Raw genomic sequence first — 21,075 nt, forward strand, 5'->3', positions numbered from 1 at the left:
TCGCCCACCGCTGACTCCAGCCATTAACGTCTGTTCGTTATTCCCATGAAAGCACAGGAACTATAAATTGAATAAAATTTTGAATACAGCAGTGTATACCCAATATACATTTTCATCAATAATGAGAGCAGGGCTGAGGCGAGGTGGCGTAAGATGAGGTGGTCCATTGCAAGACTTGATCACACAATATACATTAGGGAAAAACATGCACAGCCTTACTCACCTTGCTCACCACCAGGGGCCGGTCTCCTCCCCCTTGCATGCGGAACCCCCATGGGTAGCCGCCCCTCAGGACCACCAGCACCCGCACCATCCTGGGCGTGGTCTAGGGACGCGGGGCGTCTAGAGGCGGAGACACGCACGCACACGGGCACCGGGCACTCGCATGATTCACCAGCCGTGTTTCCTGAGGCTTCAGTTACATTTTTCCAGGCTGGGTGGAGAGAAGGTTCAGGTGGTCAGCACCAAGTCTGCACAACGCTCACTGAACCGCGTGCACGTGACAGACCCAAGATGGTGGACATGGCAAAAGAATGCACAGTGTATGATATTTACAAATTATTTAAAAGTATGCATGAAAGTAACACCGAAGATTTAATGAATATGAATAACACGTTAAGTTTTCGTGCCGCAATTATGCAGATGTTCACCAGCAATGTGGCGTGTTCCACTAAAACTTAACTTTTCCACCGCAACTTTTCACCTTAAAAATGCGTCACAGGAAAATACATTAGCGAACAAATCATTCATTCAGTAGATAGATGAACAACACACAATACGCCTAACTTCGCGAGTGTTCGGCTCAGTCCAGTCAAGCCGGTGTATCAAGTGGCGGTTCCTCCACCCCGGCACCCACCAGGCACAGCACTGCCGCCACCAGCCCGCGCACACACTACCACACCACCGCCGAGGGGACACGCGGCGCCCTCCCCGAGGTCTTCACTCCGGCGCACTGGTGGTAGCGATGATGGCAGTGGCGGTGGTGGTCACGTTGCTGATTCGCGCCGTCACGTTCAGACTATGAGGATCTCACAGCGGGAGGTCCCTTAGCGAGGTGGCCGGACGCCCCTGGCCAGCCACAACAATACTACTCGTCACTTGCTATCTCGCTATGAAAAGGCGCCGAGTCGTCCCCTCTGGCAAGCTGGTGCTCAAGAATTTTTTGCCTCATCTTTTTTACCGACGAAGGAATGGGCGAGGGACACATGTGGAGGATGAAGAGGATAAAGGGTCGGAAGGGAAAAAAAGGAGCGTTAAGGCTTAAGTACGATGAAATGTGATGGGAGGGTAAATGGAACTGTTGTGAGAAGGGGAGACAAATCGAAGCCAGATCAGAGCGACAGAGTTCAAATAAGAAATCAGGGAGTTATATGACATACAGAACTCCAGATGACGGATGAAAAGTGTACAATTAACAGAACATATTGAGATTTTATAGCTATATGAAGAAATAAAGAATGAAATGAGGATATTTGGGTGCCATGGCGGGAACATATGGAAACAGAGAGAGAGAGAGAGAGAGAGAGAGAGAGAGAGAGAGAGAGAGAGAGAGAGAGAGAGAGACTTGGAAACATATAATTACATCACACTGTTCCAACTCAATTACGCTTCCGTGGTCACCCAGTACGTCAAGGACATACACACACACACACACACACACACACACACACACACACACACACACACATAAAGCTAACTCAAGGCACTCTATAGTTGTAGTTTGTTGTTGCTCTGGCTGTGGTAGTGGTGGTGGTGGTATATAGGTCAGTCAGTATTTTGGAGAGAGAGAGAGAGAGAGAGAGAGAGAGAGAGAGAGAGAGAGAGAGAGAGAGAGAGAGAGAGAGAGAGAGATTCTGCCGCACTTGGGAAAATATCGACGCTTCGCTTAATGTCAAGTGAGAAGAGAGGGAAGATAACAAGAACTGTAGCCGAGAGTTTGCCTCTAACTTCTTTTACTACTGTACTTCTTCGCTGCATCGCCTGCATTACCACTACTTTGATGTCACGTCGCGGGGGGATGGGTGAGTGAGTGTGGAGGGAGGGAAGGAAGAAGGGAGTGTTTACATCACCACCAGCACACTACCGCATCACAAGAGCGCCAGCTACCACACTGCACACACCACAGCTCACCTCACCACCACACCGTCAAACAGTAACCACCTCCTCCTCCTCCACGCCTAGCCTACAAGAACTGCCACCGCCTCTGTCATTCACTACAGTCACCACCAGCGACCGCCTCGACCCCACCACTGACTGTCACACACACACACCCTGTCACTACTGCCTTGCCCTCCCTCCCTCGCTCGCTCACCCGCTCGCACACTTGTCCTCACTCAGCTGAACTGCACGCGGCACCCAACATGCTCAGACTGTTCCCCTTTTCTCCACTAAACTGTGTCCCCGCTGGCGTTGCATTTCGCTCAGTGCCACCTCTACCGCCACGTTGCCCGGGCCTGTCCATATGGAAGCGTCAGGTCCTGTTTTGAAGCATCATTGTGTCTTGTAGCTTAATAGTTTGCGTGTCTACATGTCCGTGACTTCTTGCGTGTGAGTATTTTAGCCTCAGTACTTGAAAACTGCGTGTGTTTACATTGCGTTCGGGTTTGAATGTCGGAGAGCCATGAGTACCTCGACAGAACGAAACAATTTGAGGCTCAGTTGCCAGCGTACATTTTGCCGGGTGCAGCAGCGGGGGGAGACCGTACCTTGTCTCCCGCGGCGCTCACTAAATCTGCCAGTACAGGTCGCTGTGGCACTGCCCAGAAACACACACCTGCCCATAGGAAGGCGTGTAATATCGATAGCAGGATAAGGTTTCAGAGGATGAGGTCAACTGAATTCCAGATCAATACTGGTTCACCCCGCAAGCGCCGCACAGACCATCCCAACGCCGTAACAGAAAATGAACGCCGCAACAGGGACGAGAACGTTTTCTATCATGAATATTCAGGATAACTTATGTATTTTCACTTAAGCTTTTGTAAATAGTGAACAATTAGTCATGTGCGTGTTTTCAGTCCTCCTTTTATATATCATTACGAATTTAAGTGCAAAAGTACTGATCGGAAGTTTACATTTGCTGGATACGAAAAGGATTCAGAAATCAATGAATATGAGAGTAGAACGATTCACTCTTTTTGCTGATAAACTCATAGACTCGGTGTAAAAACTTAATTTCCTTCCATTAATTACCATCAGAATGTAAAGAAGGAGGATCGAGGAATGTTACAGTGAAAGTGTCTCTCTGGATGCGTGAGGTTGCACGCCAGCACCGGCTCGCCTCTCTGCCACCCTTCATCCGCTGCCTGGGATCCGTAATACCTAAAGAAGTAGTCGCGTTTCCTGGGAGGCTGCGGTGCACAGAGTTTCACTTAAAGGTGTTATGCGTGAGGGAAGACAGTGCTCCAGATGGAAAACGATACACTCATACAAACTGAAAGATTAATGAATGTTAACTTTACTTGTACAAACTGAAAGGTCGGTGAACTTTTAAAAGATAATTTCGAAATATTGGTTACTAACTATGAGAGACGTGACAATACTTCTCTCTCCCGTATAATTCCATCAATGCTAGCGTGGGGAGTGACTTGCTCTGTTCGTGATCTTATAACCCTTTCAGGAAGTGATGATTATAATAAACAGCATCACGTGCCGCTAGAAATGCTATATTTTTTTCGTTTTTTTTTTTTTTTCATAAGGTAAGGAAGGTAATCAACTTCATCGAACGTTAGCAGGCTTCAACATCGGGTGTGTTATGAGTATCCCTTTAATTAGTGCGGTTCTGAAAGGAAATTACTGTTACCTGCATGATAATAATAATAATAGTAATAACAATAATAATAATAATAATAATAATAATAATAATAATAATAATAATAATACGATGCCCTCCAACTCAGTATCATTTCCTATTACAAATCTGTACCGCATAAGTTAATCGCTGAGACCAGGATAAAGATACACAAAGTTGTCGCAAGCATGTTTACTGAAAACCTAACACTAAATACAGACTTTACTCAAAAACTACGGACGAAAAGGTGTAAGAACAACTAACTGGAATGAATAATCGTAGGCTTTCATCATTGTAGAGACACAGAATTTATGTAGCAAAATATAATGCTAGAGAATTCTTGGGGGGAAGAAGAGGATATAGCAATAGTTGAGTGTGGATAAACGCTGCTGACAAATTGAGTGAGTGCACAGCATTTAGCACGATAAGTGCTAAATGCGTCGCACGAGAGTCGCAGGGATGTGGCCTGAGGGAAAGGAATGAAACAATTATAAGTATCTGGAGAAAGTGACTAATTATTTTCATCCCGAGGATCTGATCACGAGGGGCGTGGGGAGTTTAGCTGTTCCAGCAGGAAGACGATGCACGCTCCGAAGCAGCCAAGGACGAGAACGTAAAAAGCACCTTGCAGTTGGTTAAGATTCAGCGCCATACCCCGCGAAGAGACCACCAGGTCCTGACCACTGCTGGTGTCCGCAGACTGACTGCGGTAGTAGTCCACCACGTCACGTCGCCACCGAAAGACAAGTCCGGCCTCCACTACACGAAGAATTAGAGGATTGAGGAAATCAGAGAGCGGAGAGTTTTGGGGAAAGGCGAGCCCGATGCTGTACGTCAGGAGACACTGTGGCATTATCCGCAGGACGCTACGACCCCTTGAGTTGCGGACTGCCGCGACAGTTTCTAAATACTGGCGATTCTCGATCAACGCAAATTTACCCGCAGCCACCTGTTCGAATAAAGCGTCAAGATCGACATGAGGCTCTAGTCGATCTGCAAAACTTTGCACGGTAGGATCGATTGAGGCTCGAAACTGCGTCTTCCAGAAGGCGTGACCCCCGAGGCGTAGGCCGCTGCCCGCGAGCTGCCGCAGCGTGTTGATGGGAACAGACATCTGCGTCACGGACAGGAAGGCCACCAGGTTCGCAGAGTAGGCCGTGGCCAGGATGAGTGCCGTCAGCCATACCAATCCCACGTACGCCCGCAGACGGGGACCGTGTGGGGTCAGATTCAGTGTGCGGGAGGTTAGAGATCCCATAACGTACAGGTAAGCGAAAGAAAAGCTTGTGAACTCACGAGGCTCTTGAACACTGCTGAAGGCCACCACCAGCCGCAGTAGTGCTCCCCCAAGAGCTAGCGAGGCGAATGTGGCCACCCAGGTGCTCCAGGCGAATGGTAGTGTCGGTGACTGCCAGTTGTTGAGGGGCTTGGGTGAAGGGGTAACAAAGCAGCCACGCTCAAAGTTGTAAGGCGTGGAATAGTCGAGCAGCTGTGCGCGGTGAGTCTCCAGAAACAAGTTACACGTCCCCAAGTCAACCCTTTCGTGGTGAACCTGACCCACCAGTCCCACCCACGTGCCGTTCTCAAGCTCGTATCCCCAAAGCTCCTCGTGACTCACTTCATGAAATTCCAACGTAAAATTTCTAGCTTTAGCAAGCGTCTCTATCAACTGCATGTCCACACCCAACCGCCGCACCACTCGCCCCAAGCTGTCATAGTCGTACACAACGCTCGGCGGATGATCGAACGTGGCCACTCGCAGCACTGAGTTCCATAAATCGTTGTCTTTTGGAGTGTATCGCAGCCTTTCGTACCGCAAGCCTTTATTGCGCCAGGAATGTAGAAGACGTGGTGGGGAGTATCTGGGAAACATCCGCGGCGTCCAGACTAGCACCGAGACCCCTAAAGGCTGCACCATCAGCAGGTTGGCAGTCTTGGATACGGCGGACAACCCTGCTGCTCTTGCGGGGCCCAGCGATCCGAGCAGCAGCATGATGTAGTGACCCTTGTAGTTCCATAATCGCGAGGAGATGGAGGTTGCGGGATCATCGGCGTGACGCACCAATTCACGTCCCTCACCCAACACCAACACATAAGCGTCACACACTGACCTCTTCCATGTGGCCTCCGTTTTTAGCACAGTCCGGTCCAGCATCATCATCTGCAATAGGAAAGGAGAGTGTGACAAGCAGCCCTTTCCCAATCAGATCTTTCCCGCAGTCTTGTTCCCCCATACTGCTTTCAACGCCCTGCCTTTTATGGACAGTTTTCGACCTTTACTCATTGCAGGGACTAACAAGCAAATTTTTTTTTTTTTTTTTTTTTTTTTTTGAGAAATACCAATGTTGACAACAAGTCTATCGTTATGGAAGGCGTAATATGTCTGACTTCGAAATATCTCATTCCTCCGGCACCCACATTGGTCGTCATAAATATTTAGCCTTCTCGCAGCGATCCACCGCATGCCACAGGTTTGAGAGACAAAAACAAACAGATGCTATACGCCCTATAGTTATACCTTAGATGTGATCTTATGAGTATAATTATTGCATATTAGACTCATTTAGCGTAAAAATTATCAGAATTCGAACTACTAGTCTCCTCTATTGCGGCGACGTGACAGCCTGTGTCCTGAGAGCACCGTGAACACACACGTGCTAGGGCAGTCTTCCCCTCGACTCTCCACTATAGATACGTAGCACAGGTGACAGCAAGGTGGTGTAGCGGTAACAGAAAATAATCAGTATCTCCATCCCTACCCAACAGCACGAATAACCCCAGGCATAAAACACCTTGTACTGCCTCACTTGTTCGGCAAATATATTGGTAAAACAGTACCTCAGATTAACTTTTACGGCAACATGGAGATGAAGTAACCCTGTGTCACATTACAGCTAGGAAATACGCCGCCGCAAGTTAGAGTTACGGGGAGGCAAGCAGCGAAGCTGAGTGTTTCTCACCAGAGTACGTCCTGTCTTTACGTCAATGATGTTATGAAATTTGAGCTTCGGTGCAAAAATAAAAAAGAAAGTACGTGGTATTTGTATAATATCTTCTCTCTAACCTGCACAGGCCGACGTGATGCCCAAGCTTGTTTTCTGAAATCTTCAACAGCACTGGCGAATGAGGAGGAGGAGTGCTCCGTTTGTTCCCAGAACAGGGTGAGGTGACACTGCAGCGGGAGGGACGCAAGGACGCTGGCCGCAGCTTGCACCGTCTGCTGCATCGTCTGCACCAGGACAAAAGTTATCAATGGTAGCAATTTGTCATGGTTAAACTTAAAAAGTACGAAAATTATTTATCAAAGTATCTCACAGCAGACAAACAAGCATGTCAATAGATAGATACATACATACATACATAGTACATACACGGTACTGTAATATGCAGAGCCAATGTGGCTAACAGAATAATTGTTCACTCAACCGGCAGTTGAAAGTTACTGTTTGGGACTCACTGTGTTACTGAGTTCCAGTTAGGTGAACTACGTACCCCGTGCGTCTATCTTGGGTTCTGCAGATGTACCGGAACCTATTGTAAATAATAGTTACTGTGGTACTGATGGTGCTGTTTAGTGGTGGAGCAGGAGCTTTGAACTGCCGGATGATAGCAAGGAGCTGTGTGCGTGAGGTAAGTTCACCATAAAGTTTTATGACTGATATTGATGTGTGTATGTGTGTGTGTGTGCGCGCGCCCTGTATTACATATAGTTGGGAGAAATAAGGTAATTCTTATGGTTCAGAGAATCAGAAGCTTCGTTGGTTCGGACCTGTGACGGTGGGATGGCTTTGGGACGTGTCGTACGGCCATATCTGCACATTCTCGCATCACAGCTTTCCACATTTAGTGTATCTATGTAGCAAGGTCACTTGAGACCTGTGAGATGGTCAGCTGTGAGAGCTAGTGACATCCTTTTGTGATTCAGAAAATGTTTGGTGCCGGTTATTATTTTACGTCTGGATGTCGACAAGGAAACTACGTGGCTTCCTTCACTGCTGCTTATCTCTCGTGTGACGCAGCAGTCGTCACTCCTCACTCTGTTGGCAGATTCTAATACGTAAAGGTTCTTGACGTTTACTCCCTGCTCATACATATTTATAAACCCTTGGTAAATGGATTATTGACTTTTTTTTCTTTGCTTTCCTGTCTTGGTTATCTGGCCGTTTAGTTTTCGTGCATGGGGACTTCTCTCACCAGTCGTGGATACTCTGACGTGGGTGCGGTTGCAGTCCTCCGAATGGTTTCCCATGGAAAGGCGACGCGCCTACTATAATTCACGAACCTACATCCGTAAACACACACACACACACACACACACACACACATAATGATGACATTGTAATACACATCTTATCCAAAATCAAATCTTGCCGTCTCCGGACCATCAGCTCGGAGCGAAGGTTTGCCCGGCGGCCTGTTTGTGGTGTGATGGTGGCCATGTCCCCAGTGCAGGCGTCTTGGAGTAGCCAGACACTCAGGGTGAGCTGAACTAACAGCAAGTTCATGCCGGTCTCCTAAGGAACGCGTTGATCAACAGTTACTGTAAGGAAGTAACGAAAAAAGAAAATTCTGTACAGTTGATTCGATTCTTATATTCTTTTCAGTACAATTGCTGCAATTCTTAAGGTTCTTTACAATATTTCCAAATGAGAAAATATAGCAACTGTACATACTTTGTTCAGCAGTTCAATGGCATGAAAATTTATTAACCACTTCGCCTAATAGTCGTTGTTCATTGTTTAACGTTATAAGACAACGTACAATTAACCTGCTCTTCCTTCCTCTTCTGTGACCCGAAATCTGTTTTTGCTTGTGGGAAATCCAGGCAGGAGCGTCGGCACACTGAAGACGCGCTCTGTCGGCGAAGTTATATGAGGGTGTCACGCTGCGCCTTGCCCTTTGGCAGCGCCGTGCTCTCCACTCCCTTGCCAGTGTGTGTGTGTGTGTGTGTGTATGTGTGAGGAGATAAGTGTTGCTTATCTTGTTGGAATTAAGTTACCTAGGCCATTTTGCAGTAATCTTTAATTGTTTATTTTTTGTACTAATTAATACATTTTATCTTCATTTACTCACTTACCCATCCATTTTCCTCCAAGATTTCCTGTGATCCAGTAGTTCTGCAGCATTTTCCTCCTTTATCTTGTGTTTGTGCAGCCAGACTGCTCAGGGGCGCGACTGCACGCACTGTACTCGTATTTAAGTATTTGAGTCATGTGTCATTTTGAAGAGTTCAGGAAATTGCTCTCGTCAGTAAACAGCAGAGAATTTCATCAAAGTAAAGTTTACCTTTTTTTTTTTTTTTTACATCTGACCTTCCCGCAGAATCATAATCGTAATTGCTGCGTTGTATTAAACTCTGACATGAAGCGATTGACAGGTAATGCCATGTCAACCATTTCAGCAGCCAGTAGGAAACCATTAATATGTGGAGTTTTCGAGGCTCTGATTAAACAGTGTGGATGGTATGAAACGAGACGCATGGCAGCAATGTAATGCTCTTTGACGAATGGTAAGAGAATTTGGTGGATATCAAACAGCAAAAAGTGAAAAGGAAAGGTGCATTTGATTATTTTTCAACGCCATGAACACTAAGTCTATAAACAAATAAGGAGAATGCAAAAAGCAAGTTAATCTACACGAAGAGGCTCCCAAACACTTTGAATAAAACTTACCAGTGTGATATTTATTCATAGATTTATCCAACCTCGTCATATTACGAAGATGAGGCATCACGCGGCACTTGAACAGCGGGAGAATCCTGCGTTTCGCAAAACATAGAAAAATCAAAGGAAGATGCTATAGAAATAATAATAGAGTGAATGAATAAATCAATAAAAGTGTAATCATCCTCTTTCTTGTTTTAACTTATGACCTGACGATGGTGAAGGAAGGTCGTTCTAAGCTCGACCGCTTCATTCGCCTCTGAGCCATCAGATGACACCTTAAGTAATTATGAACAGAAACGACACGAGCGTCTTCTTGTCCCGAGGCGCCTTGTGGCTGAAGGTCATAATGATGTTCGAGGCTGACATTCTCTCGCCTGTCAGACTCTTTCAGCACCGAAGTCATCTGCTGAGAAGTGTCGCTGTTCATGAGTCAAGTTTTTCTCTCTCGACGATATTTTCCATTCTCAACCAGCGTAATAAACAGAAAACGGCCTCGGCACAGCTACAATTACGAAGGAAATTAAATGCAAAAATGTAGTAATTTTATCCTAAAACGTCACCTCCGCCCACCATCTTTGTGACAGCCGAGTCCAAATGAGAAAAGGCTGAATGTTAACTGTGATCCTGAAGATGACATTTTCCAGGTTGTCTTCTCCTTTCACAGATCACCTGTCCACTGGAAGGCCACGTGTCACCCCTCCCAACTTTAAAGACTGGATTCATATTATCTATCAGTCTATCTTTCTATTTATCTATCTTTCTGTCTATCTATCTATCTATCTATCTATCTATCTATCTATCTATCATTTTCTGTAAATCTTTTCACAAGCAATTCTTTTAGCAGACATATAATTGCTCCCTATAGCAAGTATGGGACGTGAAGAAAAAACAAATGAACGGTGATGAAAAGGATACCGTTGCTTGAAAAATATTGACAGTAAAAGGTTTAATGTTTATTACTTAAAGATACATGTAAATACTGCTAACAACTTGCAATTTTATCTCTGACCCTCAACCGTAGGGAAGATCTTATTTGCATTTTTCAGGCACATTTACCTACATGCATGAAACTAAATGTCATGACTACTTGAAAAAAAAAATAGCATCATACTTGACACTCCAGATGCAGCGAAATGAACGAGACACGGACACACTTACTATACTTACTATTATAATGTAGTAATTAATGCACTAATAATACTCCCCACAACCCACCTCTTCACAGTCCCCTCGGAAGAGTCTTATGCACACCTCACGCGGTCGATTACGTGTCAGTCTTATCCATGAAGCTTATTTCCTTTAGGCGTCGAGAAACTTTTTTTTTTTTTAACCCTCGCATTGCATGAGAATGTGGTAACTGTCACCATGTTGTAATTGTCACCATCGTTTCCAAGGCGAATTCAATTAGGCCTTTGTCAAAAATTTATACAACTCTCTGCATCAGAAGAGAGACCGTTAATCGTAAAGATTTTGCTGTGATGAAAATGCAGTTGACAGTAATTATTACAATCCCGATGATAAATCTAGGTTTATCCTTTCACTTTATTTTTAGTACTTTACTTATGAGCTGTATTAATTTCATAAGATTCTATCGTCATTGATTCTGCCTAATTAAAAAATGCATTTTCGTAAACTCTATATAATATTCGTCGACTGATTATAATGACCACGGTGCTTCTCCATCATGGAATGGGACATGCACTACGTGTCTATAAAAACAGCCTCCTTGCTTGCTTCACAAAAAAAAAAATCTTCGCTAATGTTACACAGAGCCCACTATCATGCACGTTTCGCTGCGTCGACCGCGGCACAGAGAGACAGCCGCTACAAACACCAAACACGTTCATCACTCACTCTCTTTCTAGAAACTGAAGGACATCCATTATTCTTTAATTCTTTGACTCCTAATGGCAGAGTGACACTTATTACTCCATTTAAATGGCAGCATACGATTCTACTGGGCAAAAATATCAGCCAGTATTAGAATATTTGAATTACTTAATGATCTCATGAAATTTGAACCAGATCAACTTTGTTTAGCTTGGGAAGCCTTAGCAGTCAAATAATTAATTGTCACCAAAAAACAAAAGCTAATGAATGAGAAGTATGTAAAAGTGAGAAGTTGTGACGTGGACATCCTCAAAATAAGCTACGTTATGAAATACTGTCAAGTACACTCTTATCTGGCCCAGCATACCGGAACACCGAGGGCCAGTCACCCCGCTCACCACTACCACGCATACACGACACTCAGAGCGAGAATTACAGATTGATCCCTTATGTCGCTACTTCTGATTCTAATCTTAGATATGTATGTTGTGCCTCTGCACGAGTTCAGGAAAACAGTAGTGTGTGTTGTTGTTTTATCTTACCCTTCCCTACGAGGAAGTTTCAACATGCACCTAACAATTACAACTCCTTTAATTCTTATGATAAATAACAAAAAATAAGAAAAGGAGTTGCAACAAAACTGACGAACAGTGCTAGACCAACGACATGAAAAAATAGACATTATGTATCAAAAATCACATCATGAAATTACGAGGCACCCACCTAATATTACCCATTAGCTTCCGTTTCGTGATTTTGGATATTCCTCTGAACTATCCTCTTCGGAAAATGGAAACTTCATTGGGCCTTGTTTCACGTATTTTGTTGCCCATTGCCATTGCCCTCTTGTCAACACAAACCAGCGCTCTGCAGCTCGGTAGACAATCCCTATTACGTATATCAAGGTACAGTACACCATGCACGAACCTCAGTTTGTGCGCGCTCCAAGCATTACACAACGTTGTACTCTGAATGATAACTCTTCTGTGGACAAGAAAAGCCTGCTTAAGGAATATTACATGCGGCTGTGGTATAAAACCGCTCCTGAACTCGTGTCTAGACCCTGCTCTTCATCAGTAGTGACATTAACGACAGCCGGGGCACATGAACAGCCTCTCCCTGGAGAAGCGTCGCGCCCTAGCAGCCCACGCGGCGACACCTCAGCGTCTCCCTACCTGGGGATTGAAAAAGAGGCTTTTTTAGTATTAATTTGAAACATACACACACACACACACACACACACACACACACACACACACACACACTCTATTGCATGTACGTCGAAACAAGTCGCTCCGGCACCCTAGTTCTTCCAGCCCTGTTCATTGCAGCCCCTAGTTTTTCCGGGGCTAGTCACTCCGGCCTCTCCCTCGTTCAGCCCAAGCCACGGCTGCTTCCCAGTGGTGATTGCGCATCATCGCATGAAGAGTTAATTCCGTGATAACATAAGTTTAATTTCACTTGATATAATGAATGTTATACATAACCCAAATAATTTTCGGAATAATTTTGGAATTTTTCAGTACCTCCTAACAGTTATTTCTTCATATAACGACTGTACACATTCCACACACAGTAGATAAAGTGTGTGTGTGTGTGTGTGTGTGTGTGTGTCGCTTTGGGAGCTAAGTATGTATAGAGGGCTTTTCAAAGACAAAGGAGATGGGTGGTACTTGCATCCTCCTACAAACATATCATAATATTATATATGTACAATATCATAAAAATATCATAACCACTGGAACGACCAGTCAAAGAATGACCACGGCTGTTGATGGCTCTTCATTTTCTTTTAGAGGAGCATAATGAACGAACATTTGACCAGGATGGTAGGCCGGAGTGACCAGAGTGGTAGGCCGGAGTGACCAGGGTGGTAGGCCGGAGTGACTAGGGTAGGAGGCCGGAGTGACTAGGGTAGGGGCCTGAGTGACTAGGGTAGGGGCCTGAGTGACCAGGGTAGGGTCCCAGAGTGATAAGGGCTTGGGGCCGGAGTGACTAAGGTAGGGTGCCGGAGTGACAAAGGACTGAAGTAACTGGAAATCGTTGTACAGCATCCAAAATATATAATCTAATCTTATGGCAAATCTTCTGTTCAAATCAATGCAAATTACTAAGAAATCATATATTATTTTACTGAATATTAAGATATTTTCTCTACCTCAGCAAAAATTTCACAAAGTTACAATAAATCGCTTTATGTTGAAGTTACTACTGATGACTCACCCAATATTGGAAACACATCGCCCACCTAGACGCCGTTCATCGTCCCATTGACGGGCATGTACAGGTTGCTCTCTGCTGCCTTGAGAGGAGAAACATCCTCCTTGGTCTTCGACATTGCCAGTGGGAGAGTTTTGTTTAGATTGGCCGTTCCCAGCTCGTCGTTTTCAGCCCGGTGGAAACATCTGCACACGTCAAACCTGAAAATTAACACAGAAGTTGATGTAATAGTTAGAGAGGGGTGTCAGTCTTGCTCATTGATGAAGAACAACAGAAATCACCATCCACATATAATACTTGGAAATATCATGTCACAAAGGAGAATGAATGGACTTTATTTAAGCTTTGCACAGAGACAAGAGCTGTTACTTGGGGGGCAAGATCTTGTGGGTGAAAATGGCCTTGGCGATGGCCGAGGAGACGATGAGGCTGAACAGCGACACCAGCATTGCTATTGTGCGGAAGGGGAAGTTCTGCTGGCCCGTTTCCTCGTCGTAGAATGGGTATTGGATAGTGGCCGGCACCCCGATGTACGGCTCTCCTCCTGCCGGTGCAAAAGTAAACACACCAGTCCCCTTCACTCTATCATTGTCTTTACTTTTCCTAGTATACTTTAATTAAGTTGACTAGGTAGAATAGTAATAATGAACTACTACTTAAATCACAGTTGTTTTGTGGAACTGTATTGTATAGACTTATATCTCATTTACAAGTCTTATGTAAAAGCATTGATCTTTCAACCTTACTTAACCATTGTGCCTCACAGTCAGATACAAAAAAAAATTGCGATGACGATTGTTGCAAACTTCCCCTAAACCTGTCACAAAAGCAGAACACAAGGAAAGCTGCAAGAACCCTATGCGTAGGCCTGCAGAACCACCTCCAGCATGAAGACCACATACTTAGGTCAATTTATCTTCTCTATTCTTAAACTTGACTTTTCATTAACAACCTTATTACTGAGTCTATTCCATTCATCTACCAGTTTATCTAAGAACTACCAGCTTCTCCTTTACCAAGCTTCAACCTACTGCTTCTTGTCCTATTGTCTAAATGTAAAGGGTCTTTTCTATATTCTTTATGCTACTTGAATATTTCGATCAGAAGAAAGCAACAGTCGTGTCCAGGGCGGCGTGGCTGCTTCGGCACTGACCTAAGAGACGCACGATCAGCCCGAGGCAGAAGGCCACGAAGGAGCCGTACGTGTTGACGCGGTCCCGGAAGTGCACCACCATGAGAAGTTGCGGGAAGAGGATCACGTACACCAGATCCCCGCACAATTTACTGCAAGAAACCAAAGACAGGCGCGTCACGCAGGGCATTGGAGCAAGGGTGTCTGAGCTAACCTATGGCATCACTTAAGAGCCTAACATTAAACAAGTCAAGAGCATTGTGCTAGTTACTAGAGACACACAGTGTCTAAGTGAAATTGTTACAACTCATGAAAGACCTAAGATAGGGAGGCAAGAGAACATAGAACACATCAGTAAAATAAAATTCGAAATGTACATCTTATATATATGGTGTTTTATGAAACAATGATGATGATGTCTTTTAAATCAACAACAACGTTATGTCTGTGATGGGATGAATGTAGTAGGAACAGCTGCCACATTAAAAAAAAAAAAAAAAAAGATTGATAAACCAAGTCTATTATATTATTATTATTATTATTATTATTATTATTATTATTATTATGATTATTATCATTATCATCATTATTATTATTATTATTATTATTATTATTATTATTATTATTATTATTATTATTATTATTATTATTGTCATTCATTTAAGAGAATATTTAAAACTTTCAAGGAAAGAATCTAAAAGCTTGGGGTCTCCAGTGATGGCTGCTGCTGTCTGGCATCACTAATCAGGCAGATCTCCATTAAGTCATCGACGTGTCTGATTTCTTCTTAAATACAATTCAGTAGTAATCAAATGCCTCCTTCCCAATATCAATGGTGTTTTTTTCAGTCTCATGTCTGCTTTGAAGAGCTGCTGCTATAGCAAATAGTTCATTATGATCTTGAAAGCAATGCAGCGGGGAACTGTGCTCAGCGGGACATGCCGCACGCATCCCAGCGGCATCCTGATTGATAGCGAAGAGAAAATGGACAGTAATTGGGAAATTTTGAATTCATCTTAACACAGCAGAAAAAAGTCTAAGTAATTATCATGCATAATTTACCTCGCACTGTTTTATCCAGTCATGTGTATTTTCTTGAATCTAAGTGCTAGAATTGAAAATAAAGATTTTTCAGAAAGAAAAACTATTCACTTTCCAATTTTAGATACAAAAAAAAAAAAATTCTGTGTCTGTCTTACAACCCTACTGATTAGTGGATTCCCCTCAGCGTGACAGCTACAGCGATCACGGGACCAGTTCCATTTCAAAATGGAGTTTGCAAATGCTCTGCTATCGTTATATATATATATATATATATATATATATATATATATATATATATATATATATATATATATATATATATATATATATATATATATATATATATATATATATATATATATATATATATATATATATATATATATATATATATATATATATATATATAAAGCGTACAGTGTATGTAAGTGTTGTTCAGGAGCATCGCGCCCTGCCAACAAGTGACCTACATCAACATGTACCCTCCTGCAAGCTAAAGCTTATATTATCTGCAGCCACACACCCGCACCAAGAAAGTAATTCTTGAAGGTGAACAAAGAGAGGCTTCCTATCCCTGACATGTACCCACTACAGATCACCACTGCGCCCCTGAACACCCTGCACTAGGGGGCGCCGCCCTCCACCAAGTGAGGCAGCACATGAGTTGCTTTCCAACCCATTGCGTCTGTCCCGCACCCTTGTGTTAACTAAGTCCTGCTAATGTGTACTGAAACTCTTGCTCGATCAGTAGTTATTGCATCCAATTCTACGTTTTCGAAGATATTTAAAGACATTATCTAATTCTCATCCATCGTTTTGCACATTTTTTCTGCCTTATATAAATAAATAATTAAATCATATATATATATATATATATATATATATATATATATATATATATATATATATATATATATATATATATATATATATATATATATATATATATATATATATATATAATTATCATAAATTTTAGCTCCGCCGGTTCAGTACAAAACAATACGTCTCATTTTCCTCCACTCCTTTATTAATCTTCTGTGTCTTCCACTAGATTCCCAATACTTTGCTGATCTCAGCCTTCCGCTGTATTCTTGTACTTTCTCTCTCTGCTTCCCTTTCCTGAGCTACCGTCCTATCACTTGAACTAACTTTTCTTTATCAAATGACTTCTGTTTTCAGTAATTGTCACTAATATGTGCAGATTCGATTTCATCTGTAATACATGATACTCTCTTTTTTGTTCTCTCACCTCCCCAGAGATCTCTCAACTCCCTCACTTCTAAATTCTCATTTGAGAACCTCTTACTACGTTTTTTTTTTTTTTACCTACATGATGCTGAACTCTATGAGTGACAGTAAGCATTTCTTTACCCTCATATCTTAAACAACTGCTCACTATTATATGATTTACAATCAAAAACTATTTCAACACATTTACTTTACCAGCAGTCAAGAACAACACTCACAGATAATTAAAAATGAATGGCACCAGGGAATTCAAAGATGTCATGAACTATAAACAAATTCAGACACTAATGTGGGTTCAAGATTGCGTGACGGGCTAAGAAGGGCAGTGGGGCGGGGTGAGTGATGGCGTCGTGAGAAGAATGATTAATGGTGATATTGTGACGGTTATGGACGTACACCCCGGGGGACAAGAGCGCCTGCAAGGCTTAGCCGGGAGCTTGAGGGTCGGTGATCTTGGATGTAGCCTGACCGGCCCGGTGCCCGCCGCTGCCCGGGCTGAAATATATGGAAACTCACACCACTATGTTGGTCTGGATCGTGCGCTGCGCCATGCTGCTCCCCTGGCCTGCGCCGCCGCCGCCCAGCATTTACTGTTGCCTTCCACTCGGTAGCCGAGATGCGGAGTCAAATTTTTATATTTTCTTTGAAATTTTGTAACTGACAGTTTATTTTGAGGTGAAGAAATGTATTTACTCATATTAATCTGCCTGCGTCTGGCGGCCGCCCAGCCAAGGCGACGAGTGCAACGCGGGTCGGACAGCGAGGCAGCGGACTCTGACCAGCATGGCGACTCACACTCCTTACAATTCCCTGTGGTGACGAAATGATGGTGTCTCGGGCAGGACACGGGGCCGCGCCTCAGGTCGTTAGACTCACGAGGCGAGGCACCGCCGCTCCAGCCTCGCCGAGCACCAAAGCATCATCGACACCTGCTTCACATGTCTTATGGATTCTACGTATCAACATTGATATATCGTACTACGTACAAAGTTTGAATTACTCAAAGCAATGTTTTTATAATGACTTTTACAAAAATCTACTGTACTAAAAGAATGTTATTGATTCCTTATGATTATGGAGAAAATAAAAAAGAACTATGGCAATGCAGGTGAGAGCTCGAATGAAATTGAGAATAGACTCAAGACCCAATGATGCTTCATGTTTGCAGCTCCTTACTCACAGATGAAAGTCACGTTATGGAACAAAAAACTGGAGAAAGCAAGACTTGAACTTTTGGGCGACACTGTTGTCCTGCCACCAGTGATAAATATGACTGTAGAATGACTGTTTTTAAGCAACATAAACAATATGTGTCTGTGTGTGTGTGTTTGGTGACTGCAGAACTATATATATATATATATATATATATATATATATATATATATATATATATATATATATATATATATATATATATATATATATATATATATATATATAAAACACTTAGAAAAACTGCAGTTTGATTTTGGAAAGCCAGTTGAAAATTTTAATGCATAAATTCCCAAACAAGTTTTGATACAAAATATTCAATTTTTTTAGTTGATTCTTATCAATGAGAAATTAAAATGAGTTTGAAGTGATGATGATGGGAAAAAAAACAGCAACTGTAAATCTTCTGACTGGAGGCAGGAACTGGCATCACTTTTAACTAAACCGAATCACGCTGTACCTGCGTTGCCTTTCAGCACAGTTGGTCGGTACTGGACACCAAAAAAATTTTGTCTCGTGAGAAACGAGTACCTGCATTACGAGTTTAATCATTACTACTGGCGGAGGGTAATGCGCTGTGCCCACGGTCTGGGTGGTCGCGCCTGCCAAAACTCTATACAATTTTCCCAAAGCATGGGATGAGTGATGAATGGAAACTGTGTGCTATAACACTGTGTCATCAAGATGTCCACATGTGGGAGGGTAAGGCCCTCACAGTCATGCAGGCAATCTTACCAGCGGGACACAGCCACCACCCTCCACTGCCTGACTGGAGGTAAACGATCCATTACTGAGGTAGAACGAGATGTACCCTTGCGGAAACACTGAGTAAAATTAATCATAATATTCTTGTCATGTCCTTGAAATGTGAGACAACTCATTCTACTTTCAAAGATCACTTTACAAAATCCTACGACATGAAACACAAGAAGAGTTTGATGTGATAATAAATGAGGTAGAAATGAAACACATAACTGTTCTCCCAAGATGGAATGAGGACACCGCCATGGTGATGAGGAAACACCCTCCCAGCCTCCGTGTGGATGAGCATAAGCCTTAATACTAAATACATAGTCTGGTAAGGTGGCGAGGGATACACTCTATTGCTGGAGACTTACACATCCATACTGTACGAGGCAAGACAAGGCTGAAACAACCAGGAATATCAGTGAGCTCCCGAACATTAGCAGTGTCCAGTATCATCATCTATTTCTATTAACATTGAATCTATCAGCACATGATATAACATTCTGCAAAGCCTCAAGTGGATACCATCGCGCTGAGACGCCGCCGTGCAAGCAAGGCGCCCATCCCAGAGCGTTACATTCACTTGATTGAGCTAATCAGATACTCATGAGGTGGAATACATCATTCTACTGATGAGAAGTGCCAGTAAAGTACTAGTGATTCATTATAGTTACTTCAATAAGCATCCTGTGAAATTCAAGTTATCATTGCATTATGCTTAATGAGAAGTAGATATTCTTATATAATTCATAAGTGTTAACTCTACGCTAATGACAGACATAAGTGTCACTACAGACCAGCCATGCGCTTCTAGTTTCTAATGCAAGCGTGACTGATGCTAGATACAGCACCTTCACGCTGCCCAGCCCAGCAAACATTCATTCACCTGAGAGCGCCACCCTACCCCCTTCCCTGGCACCCCCATGCCACTCTGACCTGACCAAGGGGCACTGCAGGCGAGAGCGGTGCCTTTGCTACCGTCAGAGACAGAAATGGCTGAGTGTGGAAAATATTGAAAGGCAGAGAGGGGAAAATTAAGGCAAAGCTAAAATAAAGGTTAATTTATGTTCGCATAATAACATAAAGAAGGGTGAAATTAGATGTATAATGTGACAATGCTGGATTACCGCCCAGCTTTAGAAAAATATGCAGGTACTTTTACAGTCCAGAGAACAGAAGGCTGATTAGATGCTAAGTTTCATGGTCCCTGCTATTGCAAGTTCCTGAATTCTTGGAAAATATATGAGTAAACAGCAGTCTCAGTTTTTTCCAAGTGATAAATCAAGTGTTTTTGTTTTTTTTATTTAATAATTAAAAAAGACGAGAGTATAGAAAATGACAACTATTGGAGCAAAGAAAGAATGAAAGACAGATGAACGATTATGAATTATATAGTGCTCGAATGGTTAGCCCAGTTATTATGAACGTGGCACAATAGACCTTTGTCAACCCATGCACGCGCTCCGCTCATGACAGACTGTACCCAACGTGAGTGGATCAGGGATACACACACACACACACAGAGAGAGAGAGAGAGAGAGAGAGAGAGAGAGAGAGAGAGAGAGAGAGAGAGAGAGAGAGAGAGAGAGAATACAGGGCTGATTACTGTAATTGGTTAGTTTGTAATTCTAACCCAAGCATAACTTTAAGTATTCGTCCAACAAGAGGGAAAGAAATCAGTCATGGAACACAGGCATAGCTTGGGGCTTAACGCAGTTTAGGAAATGAGAGTCATTGAGGCAACAATAACCTGGAAGCCGAGGATACCCGACAGACACTTACAAGAGATAGTAAATGCTGTTGATGAGGATGCCGATGGTGCAGGCGATGGCGGCCACCACCACGATGCTGGCTCGCATCACCCAGATCACCTCCCGGTCAGTGGCCTGCGCGGCAGAAGGTGAACGGTGAGAATGTTTACCTACAGGCAATTCAGTAATTATCATCTGGTCAGTAGCTAGTTAGGTGAACAATTAAGTAAATAAATAACCACCTAATTAACTAAGTAACCAAAAGTTAATTTACTTAACTAATTAAGTAAGTAACTAACCAGCCAACTTAACTAACTAATAGCTAATTAACTGACCGACTGACTACCTTACTAACTAATGAGCCATCTAGCTAACTAATGAGCTAAATAACTACCTAAATGAATAAATAAATAAATAACTTTCTAGCTAATT

The 21,075-nt window shown here is 43.1% G+C and overlaps 2 protein-coding genes and 1 long non-coding RNA gene across 6 annotated transcripts in view; all 3 read right to left on the reverse strand.

The window, feature by feature from the left end:
- Nucleotides 1–580: 580 nt before the first annotated feature.
- Nucleotides 581–2,521, reverse strand: LOC135100600 (uncharacterized). Its single transcript, XR_010268810.1, has 2 exons — nucleotides 2,312–2,521; nucleotides 581–703 (listed from the first exon to the last, which is right to left on the reverse strand). It is a non-coding gene; the product is annotated as an uncharacterized LOC135100600 (long non-coding RNA).
- A 1,453-nt stretch (nucleotides 2,522–3,974) lies between these two features.
- Nucleotides 3,975–10,340, reverse strand: LOC135100601 (glutamate receptor ionotropic, delta-1-like). Of its 2 annotated transcripts, none has more exons than XM_064003663.1 (3): nucleotides 7,283–10,340; nucleotides 6,855–7,019; nucleotides 3,975–5,951 (listed from the first exon to the last, which is right to left on the reverse strand). In XM_064003663.1, the coding sequence occupies exons 2-3, from the start codon at nucleotides 7,014–7,016 to the stop codon at nucleotides 4,329–4,331; spliced, it is 1,785 nt and encodes a 594-aa protein (XP_063859733.1). In that variant the 5' UTR covers nucleotides 7,017–7,019; nucleotides 7,283–10,340; the 3' UTR covers nucleotides 3,975–4,328. The 2 variants fall into 2 exon arrangements, with proteins under 2 accessions (XP_063859733.1, XP_063859732.1); XM_064003662.1 differs by lacking the exon at nucleotides 7,283–10,340 and adding an exon at nucleotides 7,143–7,243.
- Nucleotides 10,341–10,396: 56 nt separating this feature from the next.
- Nucleotides 10,397–21,075, reverse strand: part of LOC135100602 (high-affinity choline transporter 1-like) — a 33,973-nt gene continuing 23,294 nt past the window's right edge. Inside the window, exons 10-16 of one of the 3 annotated variants that reach the window (XR_010268811.1) lie at nucleotides 20,675–20,778; nucleotides 19,264–19,292; nucleotides 17,330–17,428; nucleotides 14,660–14,790; nucleotides 13,876–14,050; nucleotides 13,510–13,706; nucleotides 10,397–12,461 (exon numbers count right to left, since the gene is read on the reverse strand). Coding sequence is in view for 2 of the 3 variants with exons in the window: in XM_064003664.1 (XP_063859734.1) it covers nucleotides 13,535–13,706; nucleotides 13,876–14,050; nucleotides 14,660–14,790; nucleotides 20,675–20,778 (582 nt within the window). In the remaining variant the exon portion in view is untranslated. Of the gene's footprint in view, nucleotides 12,462–13,509; nucleotides 13,707–13,875; nucleotides 14,051–14,659; nucleotides 14,791–16,635; nucleotides 17,429–19,263; nucleotides 19,293–20,674; nucleotides 20,779–21,075 lie in introns of those variants that run through there. The other 2 variants (XM_064003664.1, XM_064003665.1) reach the window with 2 other exon arrangements.

This window comes from Scylla paramamosain, chromosome 5 (assembly GCF_035594125.1).
Source record: "Scylla paramamosain isolate STU-SP2022 chromosome 5, ASM3559412v1, whole genome shotgun sequence".
NCBI lineage: Eukaryota > Metazoa > Arthropoda > Malacostraca > Decapoda > Portunidae > Scylla > Scylla paramamosain.